Source organism: Thrips palmi, unplaced genomic scaffold (assembly GCF_012932325.1).
Source record: "Thrips palmi isolate BJ-2018 unplaced genomic scaffold, TpBJ-2018v1 HiC_scaffold_17, whole genome shotgun sequence".
NCBI classification, from domain to species: Eukaryota; Metazoa; Arthropoda; class Insecta; order Thysanoptera; family Thripidae; genus Thrips; species Thrips palmi.
This window is the reverse complement of record NW_023144626.1, coordinates 1,986,362-2,013,479: the sequence shown is the minus strand read 5'-3', so window position 1 is coordinate 2,013,479 and position 27,118 is coordinate 1,986,362. Positions and strand designations below refer to the sequence as shown.

The window sequence follows — 27,118 nt, the reverse complement described above, 5'->3', positions numbered from 1 at the left end:
CAGCGACGCGATTGAATGCCAGGCTCGGCGCGTGGGCGGGGCGGGGCGGGGCGGGGCGGGGCGGGCACTCCATACCTCACACAAAAGCGCGCAATTTCCGCAGCGCCGCAGCGCCATGCCGGGACTGGGCGCGCCCACAAGTGGCCATCGCACGGTGCGCGTCTTTGACCCGTCTCGGAGACGTCACGGACGCGCCAGGGACACGCCAGGGACGCAAACTTCTCGTGCGACAGGCTGGAAAATGTCACGAACACGACTTATTGGTTCGACGGTTTCGCAGCTATGGTGGCGCGCCCCCGGTGCACGGGCAGGCTCTCGGGCTGGCTGCACCCTGGCAGGCCGGCCGGCCTTCGCGCGGCCTTCGGCACGAGCTGCAGCGTTTGGGTTTAGTCACCTCAATACGCCCCGCATAAACTAAGAGAGACTTTTTCCTGTTTTGCCGGGCAGCGCGGGCAGCGTGCCGGCCAGACTGGGCGGACGTCGGCCTGCCTCGACCGCGCTGACGGCTGGACGCGCTGGACGGGACGCCGGCTGAGAGGAGCGGACCCATTCCGAGATAAGCCAGGCCAAGCCAGGCCAAAGCCGCGTAAGGATCGCCGGCCATACGGCCGAGCAGCATAAGTAGCCCCACAATAACACTGTCATTCGGGAAAATAATGACTGCTTTAGGCTTTCTCACTAATCGCTTCGGGTTTTGTCACTCTATATCGCGACGTGGCGTTTAGCGTTTTGGAGATTTCGAGTGGAGCCTCTTCGTCTCGTCTCGCCGCAGAGGAACAAGGACCGACCGCGGCGTCCCTGTGTCGGACGAGGCGCGAGCAGCGAGCCATCGCCAACGTTCCGGACTCGCTCGACGACCAGCGGCACCAGCGGGCCGTTGCCGAATTAATCTCATGAATACGAATCTCACTTTTTGTCGCCCGATCGGCCAATCGGGCGGCGCGGCGCATCATGCCCGTCGTGGGAAATTGCAGGGCGACGTTTTTTGCAGTGACGGGATGGTCCCGGGGTGAGGTTATCTACATCCTTGGCGCGGAGCCTCGGAGGCCCGGCCGGTCGGGGCGACGAAACCTCGCAAAGGCCGAGTACAGTAGGTTTGCCGTGAGGGTTTTAAGGCACCAGGTTCGGCACAGGTGGAGGGGGAGGGGTTCGCGAATATCGATGGAACGCAGCGCTTCGGAGAGGCGCGGGGCGGGGCGGGGCGGGGCGGGCGTGGCGGCCAGGGCCAGGGACGGGAGTTGGGCCGGCGGGCGGCGCAGAAGAACGGCCGGACCGGCGGACAGCCGGACGCCGGGGTGGTGCTTCCAGAGGCTCCCCTCCAGGACCCTGCTCCAGGACCCTGCTCCAGGGCTCCAGAGACCCGGCACCGGCGTGGCCAGCACGCAGTCTGGTTCTGATTCGCGAACTCGGATAGCCACCCGCGCCCGCACTGCCCGCACCGCGCCCGCACTTCGACCAACGCGTTGCCAAAGCGACGACCTGCACGCAGACGAGGAGCACGCCCGACACGACATGCTGACCGTGCTGCTTGTGAGTGGAGGCCCCGTGCCGCAGCTCGCGGCGATCCGTCGCCCTGTCTCTGTCGCACTCACGGGGCGTCCCGTGGGAGTGCGAGAGAGACAGGGCGACGAAACTGTCCCTCAGGCGGCTGTGAAGGGCCGCTAGGGCGTACTTTTCGGCCGGTCACGTCGGCTTGGCCAGGGCCGCCAGGGCCGTGAGGGCGAGCGTCTTGGCAACGTTGTCACCTTGCTGTTGCAGTGGTTATTGTTATTAAGGAAGTGAGGCGTGACTGCCTGCACTTGGCTTTCTGCAAGACCCGTCCGTCCGGCTGCTTGGTCCAGGGCTTGGTCCATTGCCAGGCCGGTGGCGGCGCGGGCGCGGCGGCGGGCTTGATTTAGGATCGTCCCTCCACAAAAGGCGTTCATGCGCGCCTTTTTATATTTTTTTTTTCAAACCTCCCGCGGCGATTGAATGCCGAGTAGGACGGCATTCTCAGGAAGCGTCCGCGCTAGAGGAACGCCGAGTAGCAGCCGGGCAACACACTCGCGGATGGACCCGCCACCGCCAGCATGGACCAGCACGGAGCGGCCAGCGGCCAGCGGCCGATTTGCAAACCGAGACACGTCGTCGCGCTCCTCGGGATGTCGGTCAGGCTTTCGAATATGCATGCTTCGTTTGCGTTCCGAGTTCTGCATGCCCCGGCGGCCCCGGCATGCCCGAGTGCACACTGCACAGCCCGCCTACGGAATCGAAATGCGACAGGGCGTTACTCATCCCACCGGCTTGGTTGATCAGGCTCCCGAGGCATCGCCTCGTCTCTCTCGCACACCATCGGGGCGCTCCACGAGGGCGAGAGAGGCAGAGCGAGCCAGTCATCTGGACCCCTATCGTTTTGATAATCCTGTATCGCGTCTGACCGGCCGCGGGGAATGACCTGGGGCGAAGCGCGAAGCGGCACGCGGAATGACTTTTTTCTTTTTTGCGGTCCTGGCGCCTTGTGCACATCCATGCGAACCAATAACCAAACGACTAGAGCTGCCTCTGCCTAGAAAAAAAAATTTCCACTGGAAAGGCGAAAAAGGAAAAGAAAAACACGGCGAACCGTAAAGCTACCCCTTCCCCTTCCGAAAGGGCCGCCAAAACACAGCGACACTCGCGACGGGTAGCATTTCGGACGAAACAAGCTGCCCTGGCCTCGCGCCAATGCAAAACACGTTGACAAAAAGCCCCCGCGTGCGTGCGCGACCTGAACGCCACAAACGGGTGTCTTTGAACTCGTTCTCGTCTCGCGCGGACGAGCGGTGACGGTGACGGTGACGCCGTGCCGTCAACGTCACGTCCCGCAGAGTGTGATGCGCGCGATGCACCGTGTGCCGGTAGCGGTCTCTCTGTCTCTCTCGCACTCGCGGAGAGCGCCGTGGGGGTGCGAGAGAGACAGAGCGAGTCCCTTCGGGCAGGGCGGGGCGTGGCGGGGCGAAGCGCGTCGGTCGGAACCAGTCCGCCGGGACGGCCGGGCGGCTCAACGAAAGCAAAAGGAAGGGAGGCCTGTAATACGCCCAATAACAACACAATAGAGACGCCGAACTGCAACTCACTGAGAGTGGGCAGAATTTAGCGCTGCGTCTGCGATGGGGTGGGGCGGCACGGCGGCATTATCGAATCATGCTTCGCGTCGGCGGTGAGTTGTGCCGACCGGCTCGGCCGTCGCGTCGGCCGTCGGGCGGCAGGACTTGCAGTGTCGCCGGCCGGGCGTCCTTGGCTAGGGGCGCTACTCTGCGCCGCTGCACCTACCCACAATGCAAAAAAAAGGAAACCAGAGCGAAAAACAACAGCAAAGCAGAGCGCCAGTGCGGATGAACGCGATGAAGATGCAGGCTCGTTGCCGGCGGGCCAGGCTGATCCCGAACGGTCGTTCTGTCTCTCTCGCACTCACGAGGAGTCCCGCAGGGGTGCGAGAGAGACAGAGCGACGAAGCGCTGTCGTGTTCGGAATCAGGCGGCTGCTATTTATTGTTGCCACATTCATCGCGCGCGAATGCGGCCCGCGGCGCGGCGCGGTGCGGGTGCGCACCTGTCTTCGGAGAGGGAAGGGTTATCGATGCGGGCGGCTCGAGTCGCGCCACTGCAAAGCACTGCAAAGCAGAACAGGGCCGAGCCGAGCCGCGGCGACAGGCCGAACAGAGCGCGGCGGCGTGCCGCTTGTTCAAATGGAGATTCCACCCGACGTGCTGGAGCCGCTGGAGCGAATGCTTGGAATGGGCGCCGCCTGCCAACCGCCACGGCCATTTTTGTGTTAATCGCGTCGAAGCTGGTCTGGATTCTTGATTCTTGGGTCGCACCGCCGCACCGCCGCGCCGCACTGGCCGGCCGTTGAACTTGAACCTGGCGCGCGGCACGCCGACGGTACGCCGAAGGCCGAGGGCCGAGGGCTCGCCAAGGGCGTCCTTGGAGGTCCCTGCGTGCACCGCGAGCTGCCTCTAGGTTAGGCGTGCCACGCCCTCGCCCAGGTCAGTGGTCGCCGGCGGCGAGGCGCGGCTCTGCGGCGGCACGGCGGCACGGCGCTCCAGTTCGGGTTGCGGGCGTTGCGGGCAGTGGGCCCGCCGCGCGGAATCCGGCGCAAACTCGGACGCGGTCGTGGTTCGTGCGGTGCGGGATCAAGTTCGCGCCGCTCCCTTCCCCGCCGCGCGAGGAAGGCGATGACGCGCTGCCGCTGGCGGGTTGGTTCCAAACAGTGTCTCTCTCGTTCTCATGAGACGTGCCGGAGAGACAGACGCGCTGTTACTCGAAAGCAGCCCGCAGTCGGCACCGTCCGTCCCGTCCGCACGCGAGCGACTCTTTGTGGAGCGGGTGCCTCGCCTCGACGTCGCTTCGCCACTTTGTCACCTTGTCTCGGTGACGGTGCCGCCCGCGCCGCACCGGGGGCCCACGAACAAAGACGGGCAAACAGACCAACATCATGACGCTCATTGAGGCGGGGTATCACGCGGCCCATCGCGCCGGCCGGCAACGGGGCGTTCATCGCTCGTCGATCGTGTGAGTCACCTCGCCGATCATCAATAATTATCCCTTGGCACTTGGCCCTGCCGGCGACCCGGCCGGCGCCCGTCGCTCCGTCCCCGTCGCACTCATGACGCGTCGTGGGGGTGCGAGGGAGACAGAGCGGAGAGGGCGGCCGGCGCGTAACGCGGAGGCCGCGGTGAGTCGGCGAGAAGCTGTTTGCCGGAACAATAAGCTCTCGGCCGAAGAGTCTATTTGCACTCCGGATGCTTCAGCGGACGGGACTCGCTTCGGGCGCGCGTGCTAGAGGACCGAGAGGGCAACCACTCCAGACTTTGCGTCCCGACAGGCATAGCGACTGCTCCGTATTACTGGTATTACCGGCTCTCGAAAATTGCAAAATTATTGCAAAATTCTCAGTGGCTTCGCCGACAGTCTGGCGTTTTTCTTTTGTGGTGTTTATTTTTATGGCTGATGGTGCTCTTCGGTAGGGTACGGACGTGTTCCATGAGTGCGCGCATCTTGCTCGTGTTTGACACGGCGTCTCGGTGATTCGCGGATGAGCTGCGAAATGAAACGGTTTCTCCGTTCCGCCCCGGACTCCAAGCTCGGAGCGCCTCAACCCGTTCACGAGACCCACCTTCGTGTTCGCCGGGTTTTTCCGAGCACCCGACTCGTGGACGTGGCCCGACCGGGAAGAAGGAAGGAAGGAACCTTGGGTGTGTGTGTCAGTGTTTCTGCGAGGCGTCGGGCTCTGGGAATCGCTGTGCCGCTGGGGGCCGCTCGGGGGGCGGCGGCCAAAAGTCGGGGGCGAAGACAAATCGGAGTGACTGACGAGCTCTGTCTCTCTCGCACTCACGGGGCGTGGCGCACAGGTGCGAGAGAGACAGAGCGACGAAAAGCTGTGTGGAATCGTCTGTCGTCCGGCACCGCTTAGTGCGCGTCCGCGTCCGGAGTGCTTGACGGCCAGGTGCTGTGTCCGCTGTACCCAGGGGCTGCGTCCGGGGTGGAATTTGGCAGTGGAAGATTCTATCGGCAACCGCAGGACACGTCAGGACTGCCACGCCTCTGCACTTGTCGCGTCAAATCAGAAAAAAAATTAATTGATTCACTCGCGCGTCTCTTCATTGTGCGGTCTGGGAGTTCTATGGCCAATCTTATCCATCATCCGTAAACTCGAAACGCGAGCCGATCGTCCCGGTTTGAGGCTGGGCCGCCCCGCCCCGCCCCGCCAGCCCCGCCCCGCCCGGTCCGTCCGTCCGCGGAAGGTTATTCAGGACAAAGGCGTTAATTAGAAGCGGGGCTATCCATCAAACAAGACCCATCCGAGCGGTCGGTTCCGTTCGCCAAATTTGAAATCCTCGTTCGCGGCCACTTTTAGGCCCCATTTGGACCAACTTTCATGCTCCAAACACCAAAAAAAATAGAATCCCACAGTGCGCGCGGGCAGATTGACTGGTTTCGGTGTAATCCCCGAGCCCCGCAGCGATCGCCTCCTGCCGAGAATTTTGCCTCCGTTCGGCTGCGCGTTTCCAGAGCAGCAGTAAGTCGTGACGGTGTGGGCGGGGCGGGGCGGCCCTGCGCAGTGCGATCCTTGACAGATAGCCCCCGGGGACGAGCACGACACGGCGCGCTGACGTCGCCGTCGAGCGCCTGACGAGCAGAGGGTAGGCAATCCCGTTGAGCACCAGTGCGCGCGGGTTGCCTACCCTCTGTTGGTAAGGCGCTTGAGCTGGCGGGCTAACCATGGATGCATGCGGGTTGCCTACTCTCTGTTCGTAAGGCGTCCGGGTAGGCCGTCCCGTCTACCACAGGCGCATGCCGCGGGTTGCCTGCCCGGGCCCGGCAAGCCACTGGGCCGCGTTGGGCCGTGACACACGCATCACGGCCAGGGCCGCGACCAGGGTCAGGGCCGCCGCGACGCCGCCTGCCACTCCGTCTCCGTCATGCTCATTGTCCTGTCCACCCACGCAGGTGGCGCTGGCGGCGGCCGCTGCCGCATCGCCCGTCAACTACGGCGCCTACTACTCCGGCGGCTACCCGACGCCCGCGGCCACGCGGAGGGCGAGCTACGCGCCGCCGCCGGTGCAGCTGTGGTTCCTGTCCCCCGCCGACGTGGCCGAGCTCATCTCCAGGGTGCCGCTGAGCAACTACCGCGAGGTGCCGCCCAACGCGCCCGTGGCCGTCGCGTCGCGGTACACTCCAGGGGAGCAGCACCTGTAAGTAAAAACAACAACAACAATCGATGAGGCCTACAGAGATGGAGCGAGCTGATGAGGACTTTGTGAACAGGCTCCGCAAGGAGGAGGTGGACGTCTCACAGTTCCACACCCAGGACGGCGCTGGGCGCGCGGTCTTCGGCTACAGCACGCCGGACCAGGTGCGCGTCGAGGCGCGCTCCGGGGACGGCCGCGTCAGGGGCTCCTACTCGTACCGCGACCCCACCGGCAAGATCGTCAAGGTGGGTCTGCCGCAGCCCGACGCCTCGCTCACTGGATGGAAGGGCGGAGTGTTGATTTTTTTCCTTGCTGCAGGTCAACTACTGGGATGACGGCGACGGCTTCCACGTGGCGGGCAACACCCTGCCGACCGAGAACGACGTGCCCGAGCCCGTGACCGAGACGCCCGAGGTGGCGGCCGCGCGGCTGCAGCACGAGGCGAGCTACGCGCACGCCCTGCAGGCCGCCATCCTGTCCGGCAACGGGTGAGAGACAGAGACCCCCGCTCGGGATGAGTCCGCTTCGACGCAGCGCACCGCGCCGCGAGCAGCGCCCTGGAGGTAGGCAGCCCAACGTGCTCACCGCCGTGCTTTGCCGTGCTGCAGGGATGAGTCGGACCAGACCCGCGTCGAGGGCCCCAGCGGCGACCTGCCGCCCGTGTACGACGCGGACGGCACCGAGCTGCGGCGCTACCCCGCGCCCCAGCACGCCTCCCTGTACGACCCCAGCCACCTGCACGACGCCGAGCGCGACGCCGTCATCATCAACAACCCCGACCTGGAGGCCGACTCGTTCAACGACGTGCAGCTGTTCCGATCCGTGGGGTCGCGCGCCAGGGGCTACCACCCCAGGGTCCAGCACCCCCGGCACGGCAGCGGCGTCCGCGCGCGCAGGCAGCTCGAGCAGGACCAGCACGACCAGCAGGACGAGCAAAACCAGCAGCAGGTAAGGAGGGCGAGCAGAGCGGCGCGGCGCTTAAAAAAAGGCCGTTCCGGGCCGTTCCCACGCCGGAGACCTCAACGCGCGGGGCAGGCTGAACTACTAACGCCACACTCTTCTCCCAACAGGACAAGAAGGACGGCTTCTTCTACAGTTTCCACTACCCCGCCCCGGTGCTCGTCGGCGTGCAGCCGCCGCCGTCCGCGAGCGACGGTCGCCTGGGCAGCGCGCCCGCCCCGGACCAGCAGTCCCTGTCGCTGTCGCAGCGCGCCGTGTTCTTCGGCGCCATCCCCGTGGCGGCCGTGCACGACGCCCAGGTCGCCCCCGGCCAGGCGAGCGCCCGCGCCGACGCCGTGGAGTACGCCCGCAAGCCCGTGTACACCGAGCCGCAGGCGTAGTCCACCAGTGGAGTGGGGAGTGGGGGTGCGCTCGTTCGCGCGTCAAATGCGCGCGCCGGCGCCAAAAGAGCCTTTAGCTTTTTGAAAGTTTGCGCCAGAGCGCGCATTGTCTGCGGGCCGGGCTGCCCCCAAGGCTGCCCCCGTGCTTTCCTTATTAACGGCGTTCCTGCGCGCTGCGACGCGCTGCCTCGCCAGTAAAGCAGAAGGCCAAGGGCTCTTTACTGGCCTCCGTAAATCACAAACTTGGGGCCTGATGGCGAGCCGGAGCCAAACTGAGACCGCGCAGCGAAGTTCATCACTCATCGCGATCTTTGAGACTAAAACATCAACACCAACAAAAACAACAACAAACGGTGCATGGATCGCGATAATTGCTTTGGTCCTCCTTCCTGGGAGCGACACCATGCCAGGAATGCACTGTGCAAGATTAACTCCACTTCAAGCAAATTGCTACAAAAAGAAGACAAAAAAAGAAAACTGTATTAAGTGCCTGCGAGGAATTATTTTCGGGAGTGTGAAAATCGTCGGATGTCGACGAATGTGAGATGCTGTGATCCAATAAAATTAATTTAGCTCTAAGCATGGTGCGGGTCGATTTCTGTGCTTCCCCAGGCCACCTAACGTCGTCGCAGAAACCAGAGAAACGAGTGAAAACAACGAAAACTATAATTACAAAACGAGTATAAATAATGTTAAATATCACAATATGACAATCTAGAACGTTGTAACAGCGATTTCCGTTACGGCGTCCCTCCGTCGGTTCGAACCAGTCTTTCTCCTCCCCGGCTTCTTTTTCTTCTTCTTGACGTCACTGGTCGGCTGCCTGTCGGGCTGCCTGTCCGGCTGCCGCGTCGGCGCCGCGCTTTTGGGAGGCTTCTTCTTGGCGGGCCTCTTGGCCGTGGTGGCGTTGGCGTTGCCGGGCTTGGCGGGCTTGGCGGGTTTCCGAGCTGGTTTCGGCCCGACCTGATTCTGGTTTGCCAGTGGGGTGACCTGGGTGACGCCGCCCGGCTTTTGGCTCGGGATGGTGGCCGGCGGTTGGCTGGTGCTGGTCGTCGTCGGCTTGGGCGCGAGGCTGACGACTGTCGCTGGCTTCTGCACCACGTTGCTCACCGTGGCCGGCTTGAGCGTGCTGGTGGCGACGGTCGTGGTCGCCTGGGTGGCCTGGGTGGCCTGGGTGGCCTGGGTGGCCTGGGTGGTGTAGGCCGGGGTGGGCCTGCTCCCCGCGGTGTGCGCTGCCGGCCTTTGGCTGCCGGCAGTGCTCTGCGTCAGGCTGGACGTGGAGACCGCCGCCGGCTTGGTGATGGCGGTGCTCGGCGCGGGTGGCCTCGGCACGGCGCTGCTTGCTGCGGGCCTCAAGCTGTCTGACGGTGGCCTCGGCCTCTTGCTGGGCCTCGTGACGAAGGCGGGCGCGGTGCTGACGGAGGGCTTGGAGTGCGAGCTGGCGGTCGACGGCCTGGGGCTGGAGGCGACCAACGGCTTGGTGATGGCGAGAGTGTTCGAGGTCGGCGCCGCCGTGGTCAAGACCGGCGCTAGCGTGGACGGCGCTGTGGTGGTGGAGGTGGTGGTCGTCGTCGTGGGGGCGGTGGCAGCGGAGGTTGTCGTGGGCGGGGCGGTCGTCGGCGTGGTCAGGGCCGCGGTGGAGGGCTTCCTATTGGGAATGGTGTTCGTGGGGGCAGTCGGCCGAGGCTTGGACTGCGGCTGCGTCCTCAGCGGCTTCTTGACGGGCTTGTTGACGAGCTGCGGCGTCGGCTTCTTCTTCCTGAGCGGGGCGTGCCCCACGGCCGGCGGCTGGAAACCGGGCTTGGCTGTCGGCTTGGCCGGGGTCCTGACAGGAGGCTTGACACCCGGCTTGACGGCAGGCTGCTCGCCGGGCTTGGCGTAGGGCTTGACGCCGGGCTTGGCCGTCGTGGGCTTGGGCTTGGGGCGGCGCGGCTGCGTGGGGTCGGACGACGGCAGCACGAAGGACAGTGCCTGGCCCATGAGGGAGGTGACGCCGCTCGCCATGGAGGAGAGCACGTCGGGGACGTTGACCGTGAGCGGCAGGAAGGCGACGCTCTCGATGGCGTCGCCCAGCGAGTTGCCCAGGAGGCGCGGCTGCTGCAGACTGCGCTGCGGCCGCGGGCCGAGGACAGGCCCCGGCCCCGTCCTGCGCGCTGCCATGCCGTGTCCTGGGTGGAGGCCGTGCGGGCCGCGCCCGCTGTAGATGGTCCTCCGCTGCAGGCCACCAAGCCTACTGGAGTGCAGGCTGTACCGGTGGCCGGGGCTCGCTCCGGGGTGGGGCCCGCGTCCGGGGTGCAAGTTGTAGCCGCTGTAGCTGCCGCCGTAGCCCAGGCCGTAGCCCACGACGGGCCCCGGGCCGCGCCGCAGCACGCCGCCAGCATGCCTGCAAGGCAGATTACAGAGCTTGAAACTAAAAACGAAATCCTTTTCCTCCGCCGCTCTCCATAAAGTCTTTAAAGGAAGCAAGTAGTGAGGGGCGACCCACAGCATGGTTCCCTTGCTCCACTTAAGACTCTTCTAAGCCCAGTGCAGGAGACGGAGGGCACCTTTTCAGGGTCCCCCCCTTCCCCCTGCCCGGCCCGGCGTTTCAACGCCTTCCTTTGTAAGGCCCTGCTCGGCCTGCTCCGCCACGACGGCGGCCTTTTCTCTGAATCGTTTCGACGTGGGATTGCTGTAAAGCTCAACAATAATTTTATCACGCGTTGATGAGGGCGAGAGTGCGCGCATGGGATTCTTAGCCGCGTGGACGGCGTAGACCCGCGCGGCCCTGGTGGACACCGCGACAGCGCGGACAGTGCGGTGCCACGCCATGCCGCGCTATTTGGAGCACTTTCGCGGCATGGCGGGTATGGCACGCCTGTGGCACGCAGCCTGCCCTGCCGCCATGGCCGCCATGGCGCGCCACACCCTGCCCCTTCATGTACACCGTGTACAGCGTGTCCGGCATGCGTGTGAGCGGGAAAGGGGGAGGGGGGGGGGAGGTCCGGCACTATCGCGCGCGACGCTGCTAGTTTCCTTACCTGCCTGCTGACGCTGCTGACGCCGCTGACGCCGCGAGGGCCGCTGGCGACCACGACGTCGGCGCCGCTGCAGCGCCGGCCGCCGCGCTGCCAGGCCTGCCAGGCCGTCCGGCTGGAGGAGGACGAGGAGGACGAGGAGGCACTGCGGCTGCAGCTATTACGAGCGGCAACAATAGCCAGGCCTGCCAACAGCCACACAATTACAGCGCGTATGTTTTTGTTCGCACGGGGCACTACTCCTCTATCCCTCTCGGCTCCTCATACACACACACACACTCAAACGCACTGGCGCCGTCCCTTATGGCGCCGCGGCCGATGCACGCTCTCACCTCTCCGCTGCACACGACTGACTATAAACGAAAGGAAAAGAAGAATGGCGATTGCTTTCGTGTTTTTCGCGCGTCCCTTCACAGTAAACACACATACATACGTGCACACACCTACACACTCACACACTGGCAGGGACCGTGGGCGTATGCGGCGCGCAGTGCAATGCGCCGAGTGTGTGTTTGTAGGCGCGCTCTGCATATTAGCCGGCGCCGCCAAAGACGCCGCGCCGCCAGTGCAGCGGGCTGCTTCCGAGCTCTCTCTCTGTCTCTCTCGCAGCCCGATAGGGGGCGCCCCACGAGTGCGAGAGAGAGGGAGCGAGGCAGTGTCCAGAAGCAGCCCGCAGTGCGGGCAGTGCAGTGCAGTGCAAGGGAAGCCCCGTAATGGCGCCACCCGCCACGCCGGCAATTAATTTAGCCGGACGTGCCGTGAATAAAAATGATTGTTTTCCCGGTGTGCTTTCTTCGCTCTGTCCCTCTCTCTCTCTTTGTCGCACTCACGGGGTGTGCGGGAGAGACGAAGAACCCCTGTTCGGAAGCGTACCCGTGCTATGGCAGTCAGGCGGGGCCTCCGAGTCCCTATATTTCCGACCGACCATGCGCTCTCGGTAGTCTTTGCATAGTCCTGTCGGGCCTGCCTGGCCTCTGGCCTGCTCCCACACCCACATCCGTCAGGGAGGACGACACACGCAGACACTCGCAGACACACGCCACGCCGGGCCGTGATATAAGCAGGCAGCGGTTGACACCACAATGCGGACGGGTCGGGGCTGCCACAGTGTGCTGGCCGCCCGGGGAAATGGGAAATGGGAAACGGGAAATGCACGCACGGGCCTTGCCTCGGTGTCGCCGCACTGTTATTACGGTTGCGTCGCGTTACTACTTCGCTGCTACTCGCGTTATTCGGTGGCGGCTGTCACCTGGCACGCGCCTGCCTTGCCTGCCAGCAGGCTCGTTCCGAGCAGAGTCTGTCTCTCTCGCGACCCGACGGAACGCGTCATGAGTGCGAGAGAGAAAGAGAGGTTCGGAATGAACCGCTGACGCTTTCGTCGCTGGGGCGTCCCGTAGGGGTGAGGGACGGACAGCGCCTGCTCGTCGTGCCTTCGGTCGCCGCGCGTGCCGCACGCGCCTCTAATGGGTTGGCTCCCCGGTATGCAAATTCACAGTGCAGGAGCTCCGCGGCTCCGCGTCTAGCAGTGGAGTGCCGCGAGTATCCCACCGGCAATAAAGCGGCCACATGCAAATAGGCTGAGCTTATGAGTACCAATCTTCCCTGGATGTGGCTTTCTCTGACGCGCAGCCGCGCCGCACTGCACGCGCCGAGGGCGGCGGGCGCCAAATCCGCTCCGAGGAGGACCCCCCAGTGTGGCCACGGTGCACCGATACGCCAGAGTCAATAGGGTTGCCAACCTCAGCCTGATGACTGGGCAACAACATCTCGAAGCGAAATCCTAGCTCAGCGGTTCCCAACCTTTTTCGGTTCGCGACCCCAAATTTGTAGCCAAAACTTTCCGCGACCCCCAGGAAAAATTTCGCGACCCCACGCGACCCCTCCTTTAGCATGCCTTTGTTACGGAGTGCGATTATCTGCCTTAGTTTGGGAGCAGTATTGCCGCAAAGTTGATCAAAACGGTCACAAATGCCTGAAAAATCGTGTTTTGGGCCGACTTTAAGCATCCACTGCGTCTGATCCGAGGCGGTAAATCGTCCTCCGTCAACGGGCAATTGGTCTTTAGACCTTCCTTTAGCATGCCTTTGTTACGGAGTGCGATTATCTGCCTTAGTTTGGGAGCAGTTTTGCCACAAAGTTGATCAAAACACGATTTTTCAGACATTTGTGACCGTTTTGATCAACTTTGCGGCAAAACTGCTCCCAAACTAAGGCAGATAATCGCACTCCGTAACAAAGGCATGCTAAAGGAAGGTCTAAAGACCAATTGCCCGTTGAGGGATGACGATTTACCGCCTCGGATCAGACGCAGTGGATGCTTAAAGTCGGCCCAAAACACGATTTTTGACAGACATTTGTGACTGTTTAGACCAACTTTGCGGCAGTACTGCTTCCAAACTGAGTCAGATAATTGCACTCCGTAACAAAGGCATGCAAAAGGAAGGTCCAAAGACCAATTGCCCGTTGAGGGAGGGCCATTTACCGCCTCGGATCAGAAGCACTGGATGCTTAAAGTCGACCCAAAACACGATCTTTTACACACATTTGTGACCGTTTTGATCAACTTTGCGGCATTTAAGCAGCCAGTGCTCGGCGTGTGGGCCAGCCGGGAAACCACCGCGACCCCAGGCGACCCCAGCCACCTCGCCGCGACCCCTCGAAATTTTTTCGCGACCCCATTTGGGGTCGCGACCCCAAGGTTGAAAACCGCTGTCCTAGCTATTGCCTAGTAGGCAAGCTGAGGTTGGCAACCCGTTCGCCACTGGCGCATCGAGGGAAGTTTTGCCTACTTTGGTTTAAGCCATTTGCATCAAAATTTGAGAGTGTTTTCCATTTTATTGTACACTTGACATGGTCAGCACGTTCGCTTTCTATATCTCCTCCCCCCGACTCCCTTCTGAGGTAAAAATATTAACATGAACGAGAGCTACATTACATCTTATTTTCGGAGGGGGAAACATCTAAACTAACATCACAACATAATTTTTGAAAAATAATACAAGCGTTGTTTCGAACCAGGGGAACTCTAAAACTCTCCATTAGTGTCACAATAGTTGATGTTCAAGCTCAAACAACCCAAACAAAACAAAACAAAGAAACTTCAGTGGTTGATGAACATGACTCTGATTTTTCACGAACGTCGTGAAGTCACGTTGCTCAAGTTATCAGTGTACCCAACTCGGGCTCGGGTGCCCAAGAAAGTACGTACAAGGTTGATAATTGCCTCCAGTCGGGAGAAAAGAAGTCATTAACGGCGAACATCGCCTCGGGCGGCTCGGGTGTGTCGCGGTCCAAATTTCGAAGCGGGTCGCCGCGCTGCCCCCATTGCCCGCGAGGAGGTCCCGGAGGACCCCGCGGTGCGGGACCCACTCACCTGCGCCATGGTGGTCCTGGTGGTCCTGGTGGACGCCATCCTCTACGCCGCCACCGCCGGCAAGGGCCGCATGGTCCTCAATCACTGTTTGCACCACACTGTGCTGTAAGTCACTCCACCGTGCGCTTGGCGGCCGCGGCGTCGCGCTGCTGCGTGTCACGCCGTGTCCACGCGGGCCTCGCCGTGCTGCTGGACGTGGTGGACGTGGTCTCGCCGTGGCCAAGACTGCGGCCCGCGTGTCGCGATGTTGCAGACCAGGCGTGGCGCGGCGTGGCCCAGGGCCTGCCGCCCTGCCCGCCCTGCCATCCTCCATCTCGCTCCATCTCGCTCGCCGACCCGGCGGGAGGGGCCGCCGCCGAGGCAGGCCTGGGCAGGCCGGCGGCAGAGAGATGGACCGTGTAGGGCACGTCAGGGACGCCGCCGGCCGGGCGGGGCAGGGGAGGGGATGGCTAGTGAAAGGGGAAGGGACGACAGTGAAAGGGGAGGGGGGCCTGGGACCCAGAAACACGCACACATGCACACACACAGACACACACACACACAAAACGCATACATACACTCAGCTGCGCTGGTACGTGCATCACGCCTGCTGGTTAGCTAGCTGCAGGTGACGTACTCGAGAGAAACCCCCGCGTCCTGTGTCCTTCCTCCCCTTCCTCCCCCTCCCCCGCGCGATGTACAACTGCATTATGTTTTACGAGCCGATGGCGGAACTTGTTTGGGCGCCCCGTCCGGCACCAGCGAGAATGGCAAGGCCAGGCATGGCAAGCCTGGCATGGCCTCGAATCCCGCATGCTCTTCACCCCTGGGCCCCTTCGCGCGGGATTCCCGCGGGATTAGCAGAAGTGGGTTATCGGGAGTCGGTGTCGCCCTGCAGGCTGATTCCAAACCGAACCGCGCTTTCGCCGCTCTGTCTCCCTCCCACTCGGGGGCCGAGGGGGCGTGCCGAAGGGGAGCGAGAGAGACAGAGCGAAGAAAGCAGCCTTGAGGGTGACGGCGACACCGAATTCACGTCGCCGTGCTCGCTGACGTCCTCCCTCTCCCTCGTTACGCGACATCTCGAGGAGGAAAGAAAAAACAACCTGCTTGATTGGTTGTGACGGAAATGTGTCGAGAAACGCAGACTTCCGGTGCTCTAGGCCTGCAGGCTGCAGCGGCCGGGCGGGCGGCCGGAGGTCCTGGTCCCCAGTCTGATAGATGTAGTCCGCATGCACGACGGACTAACTCCCTCATCAAGGCCTGCCGCCGCCTGCCGCCTTCAACGCGCGCTCCAGGCCCTTTCTCAGCAACCGGGTCACGGGAGAAGGGATACAGATAGGGCTTTCGTTATGGGTATACGTTTCTAGCTTTTTTTTATTAACAACAATCGCAATTTTCTCATAACAATTTGGTCGGCATTCGCACAGACGTCGTTGTGGCGGAGTGGCACGCACCGGCGCCGCACTGCGCCACGCCACCGCATTTTCTCACACTCATATAGTAGACGCGCACACCTTGCCTTTCATCAGTCTATCTCTCTCTCTCGTTTTCTTTCTCTCTCTCGCTCCGCCCGCAGTACAGGTTTTTTTATTCTTGTCATTTGTCTTTGATCATTCTAGTCGTCGTCGCGGTGCTCACGGCCGCCTGTAGTACGACTTGTCCCCCGGGTGCTGCCCCCGCGGGGGCCCCCTCACCCCGCGGCCGTAGCCGTAGGGCGACGGCGGGCGGGTGGCGGGCGGCGGCGGCCTCTCGTCCACGGCCGTGCCCTTGTCGCCCTTGTCCTTGCTGCCCTTGTTGGCGTTGCCGACGGGCAGGTAGCTGTCGACCTCCGACTCGGGCCCGAGGGGCTGCTGGTGGACCTGGGCCGTGGCCTGCGCGAAGGCGACGGGCTGCCCCGGCCGGGAGTCCGCGCCGTCAGAGGCCGTCTGCTGCTGCAGCCTGCCGTCGAGCAGCTCCACGTCGCGGGGCAGGCCTCCAGGGCCTCCAGGGGCAGCGACGCCGGGCACGCCGGGACTGAGGCGGAGGTTGATGCCGCGGCCATGCGTGCGCGCCGACGTGGTGGTGGTCGTGGTGGTGGTGATGTCCGCCGTCGAGGCGTTGCCGTCGCCAGACGCCGGAGCGGCGGTGGCGGCCGCGGAGGCCGTCGGGGGTCGTGGCGTCCCGAACGGCGTATTGAAAGGGTCCACCTGCAGGACACACTGGTTAGCCTTTGCGGCGAATTTGTGGGCGGCTTGACCGCCGCCAGGGCCCGCGAGGACCTACCTGCACGTACGACGAGAACAGGTTCTGCACGCGGTTCACCACGTTCTCCAGGAAGGGCGGGAAGCGGTGCTGCTGGTCGGACAGGTGGTACACGCCGCTGGAGGACGTCTGCGGCAGCAGCAGGATGGCGGGCGCGCCCGCGCGCAGCACGGGGGACACGTGGTCCACGGGGACGGCGGGCGCCACGGGCAGCGCGGGCAGCGGCGTGGGGGTGGCCGGCAGCGCCGGCAGCAGCAGGGGCACGTCGGCGTTGAGGGAGCGCAGCACCACGGCGGGGTGCGTGCTGAGGCCGGGCGCCGACAGGGGCGGCAGCGGCGGCAGCGGGGGCAGTGGGGCGTACGCCTGGGGCAGCACTCTGTGGAACGCGGTCAGGGAGACACTTCGCCGAGCCGGCACGTCCAGGACGATATTTGAAGCTACGTACCCGAACGCAGAGGGCAGCACGACCTCGTGCGGCGCGGCGGCGGCGGCGGCAGCGACCACCAGGACCAGCGCGGCCTGCAACAAGGACTGCGGGGAGCTCAGCGCGCGTGCTGCGGGCGAACGGGGCGGACGGGGCGAACACGAAACCCACGCGGCCTGCCAAACACCGCTTCGCAACGACGGCAGTTCGATTCCCCATTCCCAGTGCAGGCCCAGGGCCCACACCGGATGCCATTCCGTCACTCTCTTGGAATTTGTCCACAAGATGGATTGCACGGGCGCACGTACAGTGGCACCACCGTGCCAGCGTTCCCGCGGCCGTCGCGTGGGCGGCGGTGACGCAATGGGGAATCAATGGACGAATGAACCAACCAGTCACCCCGTCTGTCTCTCTCGCACTCACGAGGCGGTCCGTAGGGGTGCGAGAGAGACAGAGAGACGCAACGCCTCGTCGGCATCGCTCGGCAGTCCCGCTGCCGGGAAAGCAGGAGATCCCCCGATATGACGCGTGACTCGAATCGCACGCGTGACACGCACGCCTTGCCGCGACACTGTGTCACGTCTGTCGCTCTGTCACGCGTGTGGCCTGGGGCGGCCTGGGGGCTCCGTCTCTCTCGCACTCATGGAGCATGCCGGAGGGCTGCGAGAGAGACAGAGCACTGTTCGGAGTCAGCCCAGCTGCTTCGCTTACTTCGCTGTTTCCTATATCGGCTGGCTGTTTTTGGCTCGAACGGCCCGCCGCCGACACGCGCACGTCGAGGCCTGACGTCGGCCTGGCAAAGGACAATCGGGCTGTCGGCGTCCTCGTCGGCGTCCTCGTCGCCGTCCTGGGTGGCGCTGTCTTCGGCGACTTGTCCGCGGGCACTTGTCTCGCCTCAGGTTAGATTTTTGTTTCTCCGACGGAAGGCGCTGCGCTCGTATGAGTGCCGCAGACTAATTCATCCGCACAGAATGTCTTCGCTCTGTCTCTCTAGCACCAAATGTGCAGAGTCCCGGAATCTGCGCTGTTCCTCAGGACGTTTTCGCCGTCCGCGAGACGCTCCAAGACGCTGACAGATGGCCGTTCGGATCAAAGTTATCCCCGATCGTCGTCGCCGTCCTCGGCGCCTCGGAGGCGCGCGAGCCGAGCCGCCGCCATTGTACTGTCTCGGCCCCGAGCCCTCACGGGCCTCTCCGTAACTGACAGGTGTAAGGGTGTGCATTTTGCCACGCCATTTCGGTCCGTTTGAGAGGCCGAATTGATGATTGCTGTAAACTTCACATCCGTCTCGGGGAGCGGCCGCGGCGGCCGTGGCGGCCGTGCAATCGCGGGTCACTATCTCCGGACAACTCTATACTCCGCGCTGCGCACGCCCTGGCCCCGCCCGCCGCGCCCCGTCCCGCCCCGCCCCGCCCCGCGGCATGCCACTGCCCGGGCCGGCGCGGCATGTGCATGGAGGAGTGGCCGATATCCTATTCGCACTGACCCACTACGAGGAAGTCGTCCTGGGACGCGTTCGGAGGAGGCCGCCCGAGCCGCCGTACGCCCCACGTCGCCGTCCAGTCCAGGCGGCCCAGGCCGTCCAGGCGGGAGTCGCGCGCCGCTCCCAGTCTCTCCTCTCCGAGAGCGCGCTGCGCGGCCGGCTTCCGAATGCAGTCCCGAATGCAGCTCGGCCTACATCGGGGCCGATGGGAGCGAGCCGCGGTCCGCGATCGGACGCCAGGTCGCATCAGATCGCCGTCAAAACGAGGGAAACCTGCAGGCTGATTCCGAGCACCGCTCCCGTCGCTCTGTCTCCCTCGCACTCGTCGGGCGTGCCCTAAGGGTGCGAGCGAGACAGAGCGACGGAGCGCTTGTGCGGAGTCGATGGGCTGGCGCATGCCTGGTGCATGCCTGGCGCGTCCGTATCGGCTTGATCGACTTTGCGATGTCACGCTTTGCGCCGCCCCGGCTGACCCGGGTACCTGGGTACTCACCGCTCTGCCGGCCCTGCCGGCTCTGCCCCCCGCGGCGGTGGAGGCGGGCCTGGAGGCGGGCATGGTGGGACGTTCGGTGGGACGTTCGGTGGGACGGGCTCGCGGAGTGGCCGGCGATCGGGGCAGAAGTGACCGGCCACCATCGCCACGCCAGCGTTTTATCGAGAGGATGTCCGCGGGGGTGGGGGAGGGGGGAGGCGGCGTCGGGACGTGCCCGGGGCTACCGGATGGCCTGGCCGATGGCCTGCTGGAACTGCACGCCGCGCCGCCCTGCCGGCCCTCCGCCGCTCATCAGCCACAACGAGCTTGACGGGTAAGGCGATGCAGTGGATGGGTTTAAAGAAAGCCAAAACCAAAGTCCGGTTGCAGCCATTTTCGATACAGGCGATGTGTCTCCATAATCGTGTCGCAATTTGACTTTGAACTTCAATACCACATCAATAGTCAAAATTATGTTGATTTGGGGACGTAAGCCTTTGATTGAACCTTTCGTAAAGAAAACGACATGCTTTTGTTGTTTCTAAGCGTAAATTGTTTGTTCGTCTAGTTTTTGACCTCGAATTTGCTTGACTAGCGGCAGGAGTTAGTGGGATGTCGGGGTCCGCCTGTAAAACCTGCTCAAAATAAGTCCTTAACGGTCTGCGCCGTGCGTGGCCGCGTGGCCGCCGCCCGGAATGTGCGGCGCCGCGACGACCGTGTAGTGTGGCCACCCTCCCGGGCGGGCGCGCGCCGTGCCAAAAACCATCAAGCGGACGACAATGAGCGGAGAGTGGGCACCCTACCCGTGATGACATCGATGACATCCCGTGTGGCAACCTCATGAAGAAAGCCTGCGGAATCCCTGCTCGGCATATGCCACGGCCATGTGGGTACCCACCGCCGCCGGGATGGGATGGGAGTCGCAAATAACTGCAAACAACTTCCACTCTCACTTTATTCAGTTATCATTATAGGCAGTCAATCATTTCACAGTCTTGTTGGCACGCCGGTCTGCCAGGACCTGCCGCGGGAATAACTTAAGGATGTCTGGCAGGGCCGTGGAAAAGGGCGTGCCCCGCAATCGCTGCCGAAATTCCGTTTTGCCGTCAAAGGAAATTGCGTCATTTCGGCAGCGATTGCTCCTCCGTGCTCCGTGGCTCGGTGCATCGGCTTTGCAGTGCTTGGCGGTGTGGCGGTGTCGGGGGTCGTGTCGGGCCTCTACGCGGCGGCGCCGTACTCGACGAGGAGCTCGGGCATGATGGGCGCGTCCACGCGGGCGTCCACCAGGACGTCGTCGCTGGCCGCGGCGGTGGCGGGCTTCTTCTTGCTGAGCCACTTGCGGAAGGCGTCGGCGTTGTGCGCCGCCGTGTTGGCGGAGGGCACGGCGATGGGCGGGGTGCCGCCGGCGGGGCCGGCCACGGCGGTGGCGGTGGGCGCGGACAGGGCCATGCCGCCGGGGCCGACCAGGGCCGTGCCTACCGGGGCGGCCGCGGCCACGCCACCGGGACCCGCCAGCGCGATCGCCTGAGGCTTCACCTGCAACAAGGGGGAGACGGTGACGCCGCAGACCCAACAGCGCTTTCGCCGCCCTGTCTCTGTCGCACTCGCGGGGCGTCCCGTTGGAGAGCGAGAAAGACAAAAGCGCTGTTCGCAGGCCAACTACTGCGGTACTCGTTTCTCGTGAAAGGTCAGGCCTGTCGGCACCCACTCACCCGCTAACGGGGAAGAAAGGGATTCAAGTGAGGACGCTCACACAAGAAGCAAGATGCGGTTACTTTTGGTTATTAGTACAGGGTATATACATGGTCGTTAAACCACTTCATCGCACCAGACGCCAAAAGAACACATCAGAATCAGGCCGGTGTTATGTGAAGAGGGAAGTAAGAACGAATCTCCTCCTTGTTGAATCTGCGTGCGGAAGACATGATTCCATACCATTTTCATTACCATTCCAGTTATTTCGTTTTATCTCGACTCACCGCTATGGTGTGCTACATTGTCCGGAGCTGCCGTGCCCCGGCCGGACCCGCGTGCCGCCCGCAAGGCCGGAACCAAACATTCACATTCAGATTCAAAAAGCATCCGCCCGAGCACAACTTGTCCCTCGAGCACCCCGTGAACGCCTACCCCTGCAGCACGCTGCACTGCTGCAGCTACCCCAGCAGCAGCCCCCCGGTGGTGCCCAGCGCGCCCAGCCCCGCGCCGCCGAAGGGCAGCTGCGGCTTGATGAGCTGGTTGTACGCCAGCGTGCCCATCCGGATCACGACCCGCCTGATGATCGACAGCGGGCGGCGTCGGCCCTGCCCGTCAACACCCTCCCCGTCAACGCCACTGTCGGCGCCGTCCATCAGGATGACGGCCACGTCGGGGCCGAAACGCTTGTGCAGCTCTTCCCACTGCGCCTTGTCCAAGGCCGCGGCGCCGTTGTCGAGCACCCCCTCTCCCAGGACGAGAGCCTCGAGGAACACGTCGTCCTTGCCGCCGTCCTTGCCCGTCGAGGCTGGGGCCACGGCGTTGGGGGTGTCCTTCTCGCCGCGCGTCGCCAGGGCGACCGTCACCGGCACCACGACCACGGGGGAGGTTCCCTTCTCGTCCTGCCCGTCCTGCTGCACGCCAGACCGTACCTGGGCGATCGACACTGGCTTCTCGTCCGAGTCCACGACCTCCTCGTCGTTGTTGGCGGTCGGCGCCGCGGTCGTGGCGGCGGGGGCGGGAGTCTCCGCCTCAGACGAGTTGGTCGCGTCCCTCAGCGCCTCCACGGCGATGGACTCGTCGGTCAGGGAGTGCACCACGCCAGGGTGAGGGGCGGGGTAGAAGCCTGAAAGTCAAGCGTGGATGAGCAAAACTACAAATTTGAGAGACAAGCATAACCTTTTGGAAAAGAGCAGGCTCGGACTGGCCCCCAAAAGGCCCCGGCAGATAAGACCGCAAAAGGCCCCCGATCATCATTGTTTTTACCCTTCATGACCAACTTTGTGAGGCTGCCGCTCCCACACAAGTTGCGGTCAATAGCCTTCCCGTACAGGACATGAAAGACTAGGGTCTTAAGAATTCTAGGGCGTCGAGGGAGGCCTTTTACGGCAACTAGATTGGACACAGTGGCCGTCCAAAGTCAGCAAAATCAGCAAATTTCCGAGATTCGACCACTTTTTGACCAACTTTGGTCCCAAAATCGTTGCGGTCAAAGGCAAAATCGTTGTGGTCAACGTCTTCCCTATGCAGGGCATGAAAGAGTAGGGTCTTGAGAATACTAGGACGTTGAGGGAGGCCTTTTACGGCAACTAGATTGGACACAGTAGCCGCCCAAAGTCAGCAAAATCAGCAAATTTCCGAGATTCGACCACTTTTTGACCAACTTTGGTCCCAAAATCGTTGCGGTCAAAGGCAAAATCGTTGTGGTCAACGTCTTCCCTATACAGGGCATGAAAGAGTAGGGTCTTGAGAATACTAGGACGTTGAGGGAGGCCTTTTACGGCAACTAGATTGGACACAGTGGCCGCCCAAAGTCAGCAAAATCAGCAAAGTTCCGAGATTCGACCACTTTTTGACCAACTTTGGTCCCAAAATCGTTGCGGTCAAAGTCAAAATCGTTGTGGTCAACGTCTTCCCGGTACAGGGCATGAAAGAGTAGGGTCTTAAGAATACTAGGACGTCGAGGGAGGCCGTTGGTCGCTACTAGATCGAAGCAGTGGCCGCTCAAATTCAGCGAAAACGGCTACTTTCGGAGATTCAATCGCTTTTTGACCAACTTCGTGACGTTACTGGTCACAAATCCAAAGGCCCCGGCAGATTTTTCTGCCTGTCTGCCCTGGCCAGTCCGAGCCTGGAAAAGAGTGTCCTTAAGTCTTACCGGGCGCCTGCTGTCCCTGGCGCGCCACGAGGAACCTCTGGAAGGCCAGGCCCTGGCTGCCCGGTCCGGACACCTGCACGTCGTCGCGCGCGCGGATGCCCTCGCCGGACACGATGACCTGCGTGGGGTTGGAGGCGGCGGCCAGCCCGTACTTGTTGTCGGCGGTGCGCACCAGGATCATGGGGCCGGACGCGGACGGCAGCACGGTCTGCTGCTGCGGCTGGCCGGGCTGCACGCGCAGGTTGGGCTCCTGGAAAACGGCGAGTAGTGTCAGCTAGACCGCGCTACTCCGTGCTGGCGTGCCCCTGCGGCAGGGAGTATCGCCCATGGCGGGCCGCCAAGGAACTGTTTCGAGCGCGACGCGAGCGAGGAGCCACCGAACGCCCGTCGGGCTCCGCGTAGGCAACACTTCTTGCGTGTGCCTTCGCAGATTGCCCTGGAGAAATGGTCTTGGCCTGGAGAAATGCCCTTAACCTCACACCGCGACCCCACGCCACCCTAGCTTCAGCGACTCTACCTGCTGCTGTGGCGCCGAGAAGCCGTAGAAGGGCTCGTTGCGGAGGAGGAGGTAGGTGGAGACGGCGCCGTTGGAGGCGCTGGGCAGCGCCGCGGGGTTGGCCACGACCTGCGGCTGGGACACGACGAGGAAGCGCTGGGCCGTGCTGACGGGGGTCTCGGTCATCGCGGGGGCGGCGGCGGGCATCTCCGGGGCGGCGGGCATGGCGGGGGCCTCTGGCTTCTTGGCACCCTCCGAAGAAGCGGAGGGGGCGGTGGGCTCGGCGGGAGATTCTGTTGGCGAAGGTCAATGAATGGCCGTGCCCTTCCAGTGAGCGTTCTGGCTCTGCGGCGCGCTACTCACCCGCTGGAGTCGGGTTGGCGCCAGCGGCCTCCGCCGGGGGCTTCCCGCTGAAGGTGCCCGTGGTGGAGAAGTTCTGCCAGTAGTTCTGCAGGACGGTGAGGTACTCGGAGGGGTTGCCCCAGGGGAATCCGCCGGTGCTGCCGCCGGTCTCACCCTCGGCGCGGAGGGGCAGCGGCAGGAACGACCCGGCGGGGAGGTTGTACACGCCGGCGGGCAGGTGCTGCGGGTAGGCAGCTTGGCCCACCTGGCCGACCTGGCCAGCGGCGGGGTTGTACACCAGCACGCGCTGGTACGGGTACTGCGGGAATTGCTGCTGCTGGTACTGCTGGTACTGGGGCACGGCCGGCACGGCGGACCTTACCTGCAGCCTGTGCGAATCAAAAGGCGAGTCAGCTTCTCGTTCTGGCGCTGCCTGTACTCCGTGCGCGCATCGCGGTGCGGGGCCACTCACGGCTGTTGGTACGCCTGGAAGGGCTGGTACTGCTGCGGCTGGTAGGCCTGGTACTGCGGGCTGTAGAACGCGGGGTAGGGCTGGTTGTAGAAGACTTCCCTCTGGGCGGGCACGGCGCCGCAGACCACGAGGGCGGCCAGGGCCACGGCCCAGTGCAACTGCAACAAATGACAATGAGCAATGCAAGTTGGCTTTGCACCGCGCGCCGCGCGCTCAGCAGGTTCTTGACCCGCGCGGCAATCCCCTTCCCCTCGCTCCCCGCGGCCCGGCGGGCCTGGCAACCGGTTCCTTTTCCTTCTTATTGTCCCTGTTTGTTTACAGTCTGCTCGGTGCGTGGATGGAGTCCATGGAGTCGCGCAGGCACGCGCTAAAAAGCAGTAAAACGCAGTAAAGCGGCAAGTGCGGCTCGATACCGACTGACCGCCCGGCGGCAAGGGGGACTCAATGACAGGCGAGATGAACCGAGATGAACAGTCCTTGTTTTTGTGAGCGAGACTGAAGACCGATGCTGTCCAGCAGCTGAGATGCATCAGCGCGTCCCGCGTCCCGCCCCGCCGGCCCGGGTCAGCTGAGTCACCCACCGCCTCGCCTCGCTCTATCAAGATCCCGCTATTACAAAAAAAACCCTCGCCCTGTTTTATTCAAACAGGAACGGTCCCCGTTGTCTCCGAGACTCCGGGAGGTCGAGGCTGTCGAGGCCACGCGCCGTCCTCGCCGTCCTCGTGACCTGATGAAACTTTTCCCAGACGAGGCTTGGGATTTGGATTTGATTTGGTTGACGACGCGGGCGACTGGCGGGGCGGCGCCGCGGGTCAACGTCCGGACGGCCGCGCGGCCCCACGCGGCCCCACGGCAGGAGGCAGGGCCGATCGACCGCCAGTTCTGCCAAAATTACCAAGTCCAGGCCGGCGACGTGGCCGTGGGCTCGACCGACAGGTTCGGCACAACGGGTTCGTCCCCGGAAGGGCTTGGGGATGGCGGCTTCGACGAGGGCCTCGACGAGGGCCAACTGGAACGCCCGAAAAGGGCCGCGCCAAACGCTGGCGGCGCCATCTTTTTCCGCCAATAGTTGACATTCGCGTCCCCTCTCCATCTCCAGTGGAGTGGAGACTCTCCGCCGGCAGGGTGGGCGCGGCGGATAGCCATCTCATGGGCCGGCTGCCAAAAAGAGTAACAGAGTCTTCGGCACTGGTTATGCTATGCGGTTCGGCCCAAGCCGAAGTGAGTCGGAGGGGTCAGCGACCACGAATAAGAAGTCGCCGGCAAAGCCAAGTCAAAGCGAAGCCAAAGCCAAGCCAAAGCCAAGCCAAACCGAAGCCCTGCCCGGCGGAGCACGTGACGTTTTAAGCACACACCGCCTGCTAAACATATTCTACCGATCGCGCGGTGTAAACACTGGACAAGGCACCGCGCGGCCACGCTGCCACCTTGTTTACGGCGGCGTCCTCCGCGCGTTGGAAGAACGCAGGGCCCGCTGCAAGCTGATTTAGGACAGTGCTTTCGTCGCGCTGTCTCTCTCGCTCTCATGAGGCGTCACGTGTGGGTGCGAGAGAGACAGAGCGACGAAGCACTGTTCGGCTGGCGCTGGCCGCGAGCAAATAGGCAAACATGGCTCGCTTGCACTTGGCTGGCCACACACTGCACAGCGGCCGCCCAAATTCGTAGCGCGACCGACGGACGAGCGAAGAGCGTAGCGTCGCGCCTTGTCGATTGTTGTGCTTTGGCCGCGACGGCCAGCCGGCCGGGCTTTCGGTCGGCCAGCCGGCCACCCAGGCTGCAGATAATGGGTTCACAGCCGCGCTCGGCTCGGTTCGGCTCGGTTCGGCTCGGTTCCACTCGGTTCTCGGTTTGCCGAGACGGCCGCGCGGGCCGCGCCCGGCTGCGTGTGGATCGGCCGTCCTGTCACCGACGCCCTCACTTAGTCCTGATTTAAGAGCAGCCTTCTCACGCAGCCCTCCGCCGTGGCCGAAGAGGCGAGGCGTGGCGAGGCGTGGTGCAGCCACTCAAGGCCATGGTCGAGGACAATGCACCTTCGGCGTCCTTCGTAGGGGGCAAATCGAACCCGATGGTCCTCATTCATTATTTCCTTCTTCATTCGTTGATACAGGCGTTGGTCTTGGTTCACTTAATGGAATCGCCAATAGTGTCATTCATTTAAAACTGCCTTTTTTAAAATTTATTCATTCGTCCACGCGTTTATTCATACATACATACATTCATTCATTTATGCATTCATTCGTTCATTCATTCATCCGTTCAATCTGCTGTGCCCATTAGACTGGCACGTAAATGTGGGCAGGAAAGCGGTCCACACGCACTGCAGAGATGACCCCACTCCAACGAGAGTCTAGCGAGCCGATCATTGACCCCAGCTGCCGGCAGCCATGCCAGCCATGCCGGTACACGACACAAAACCCTTGACTGCTCGATTCACCGCGTCATCCACATCGCAAACCAAATACTCAGGCAAATCATCGCGATGTTCTCACATCACTTCGCCGGAATGATTGTCCGCGCCATGCCATGACGTGACAGTGTCATGACACGACAATCGCTCACACACACACTGTCAGAAGCAAACGTGCACACACAGACACACACAGACACACACACACACACACACACAAGCGCGCGCATGCCCTCACGGATGTTGGCTTTCCATATGTGACCCGCTACGCGTGGGTGGGGGAGGGGGGCGGCATGGCCAAGGCATGGCCAAGGCATGGCGCCGGGACCCTGGCCGAGACCCCCGTCATGCAGTCATGCAGCAGGCCCCTGCTTATCTCGCTGACTGGCAAGTCGGACTTACCTGTCGCTGAGCGTCCATGATGTCGGCGGCGCGGAGGAGAGCACCAGAGTGCGGCTTCGTCCGGTGCGGCGCGGAGGCGCGCGTCCGACGCCCCGCCCCACCCCGCCC

At 63.1% G+C, this 27,118-nt stretch overlaps 4 protein-coding genes across 5 annotated transcripts; 1 reads left to right on the top strand and 3 right to left on the bottom strand.

Moving 5' to 3' along the window:
• Positions 1-1,275: 1,275 nt before the first annotated feature.
• Positions 1,276-8,632, top strand: LOC117643884. Its single transcript, XM_034383020.1, has 6 exons — positions 1,276-1,530; positions 6,471-6,715; positions 6,789-6,957; positions 7,031-7,200; positions 7,321-7,660; positions 7,783-8,632. Exons 1-6 carry the CDS (start codon positions 1,513-1,515, stop codon positions 8,050-8,052), a joined length of 1,212 nt encoding a protein of 403 aa, XP_034238911.1. The 5' UTR covers positions 1,276-1,512; the 3' UTR covers positions 8,053-8,632.
• A 134-nt stretch (positions 8,633-8,766) lies between these two features.
• Positions 8,767-10,542, bottom strand: LOC117643939 (proteoglycan 4-like). Its single transcript, XM_034383126.1, has 3 exons — positions 10,538-10,542; positions 10,304-10,435; positions 8,767-10,156 (listed from the first exon to the last, which is right to left on the bottom strand). The coding sequence occupies exons 1-3, from the start codon at positions 10,540-10,542 to the stop codon at positions 8,767-8,769; spliced, it is 1,527 nt and encodes a 508-aa protein (XP_034239017.1).
• Positions 10,543-16,055: 5,513 nt separating this feature from the next.
• Positions 16,056-17,139, bottom strand: LOC117643938 (formin-like protein 5; the record flags this gene model as incomplete). Its single annotated transcript, XM_034383125.1, has 3 exons — positions 16,056-16,607; positions 16,684-17,038; positions 17,108-17,139. Coding segments are annotated over 3 exons (939 nt in total), but the record flags the coding sequence as incomplete, so codon positions are not given.
• Positions 17,140-19,982: 2,843 nt separating this feature from the next.
• Positions 19,983-27,067, bottom strand: LOC117643903 (uncharacterized protein KIAA0754-like). 2 transcript variants are annotated; one of them, XM_034383066.1, is made up of 7 exons: positions 27,011-27,067; positions 24,202-24,359; positions 23,751-24,118; positions 23,409-23,680; positions 22,892-23,141; positions 21,666-21,859; positions 19,983-20,577 (listed from the first exon to the last, which is right to left on the bottom strand). In XM_034383066.1, exons 1-7 carry the CDS (start codon positions 27,026-27,028, stop codon positions 20,260-20,262), a joined length of 1,578 nt encoding a protein of 525 aa, XP_034238957.1. In that variant the 5' UTR covers positions 27,029-27,067; the 3' UTR covers positions 19,983-20,259. The 2 variants fall into 2 exon arrangements, with proteins under 2 accessions (XP_034238957.1, XP_034238956.1); XM_034383065.1 differs by lacking the exon at positions 19,983-20,577 and having other exon boundaries at positions 20,588-21,859.
• Positions 27,068-27,118: the final 51 nt, after the last annotated feature.

Coding starts and splice junctions, on each gene's coding strand:
- LOC117643884 (XM_034383020.1), top strand. Junction 7,201..7,320: donor GCCATCCTGTCCGGCAACGG/GTGAGAGACAGA, acceptor GCCGTGCTGCAG/GGATGAGTCGGACCAGACCC. Junction 7,661..7,782: donor ACGAGCAAAACCAGCAGCAG/GTAAGGAGGGCG, acceptor TTCTCCCAACAG/GACAAGAAGGACGGCTTCTT.
- LOC117643939 (XM_034383126.1), bottom strand. Junction 10,157..10,303: donor GGAGCGAGCCCCGGCCACCG/GTACAGCCTGCA, acceptor GCCGCAGCGCAG/TCTGCAGCAGCCGCGCCTCC.
- LOC117643903 (XM_034383065.1), bottom strand. Junction 24,119..24,201: donor TTCCAGGCGTACCAACAGCC/GTGAGTGGCCCC, acceptor TGATTCGCACAG/GCTGCAGGTAAGGTCCGCCG. Junction 23,142..23,408: donor TCTCGGCGCCACAGCAGCAG/GTAGAGTCGCTG, acceptor GCCGTTTTCCAG/GAGCCCAACCTGCGCGTGCA.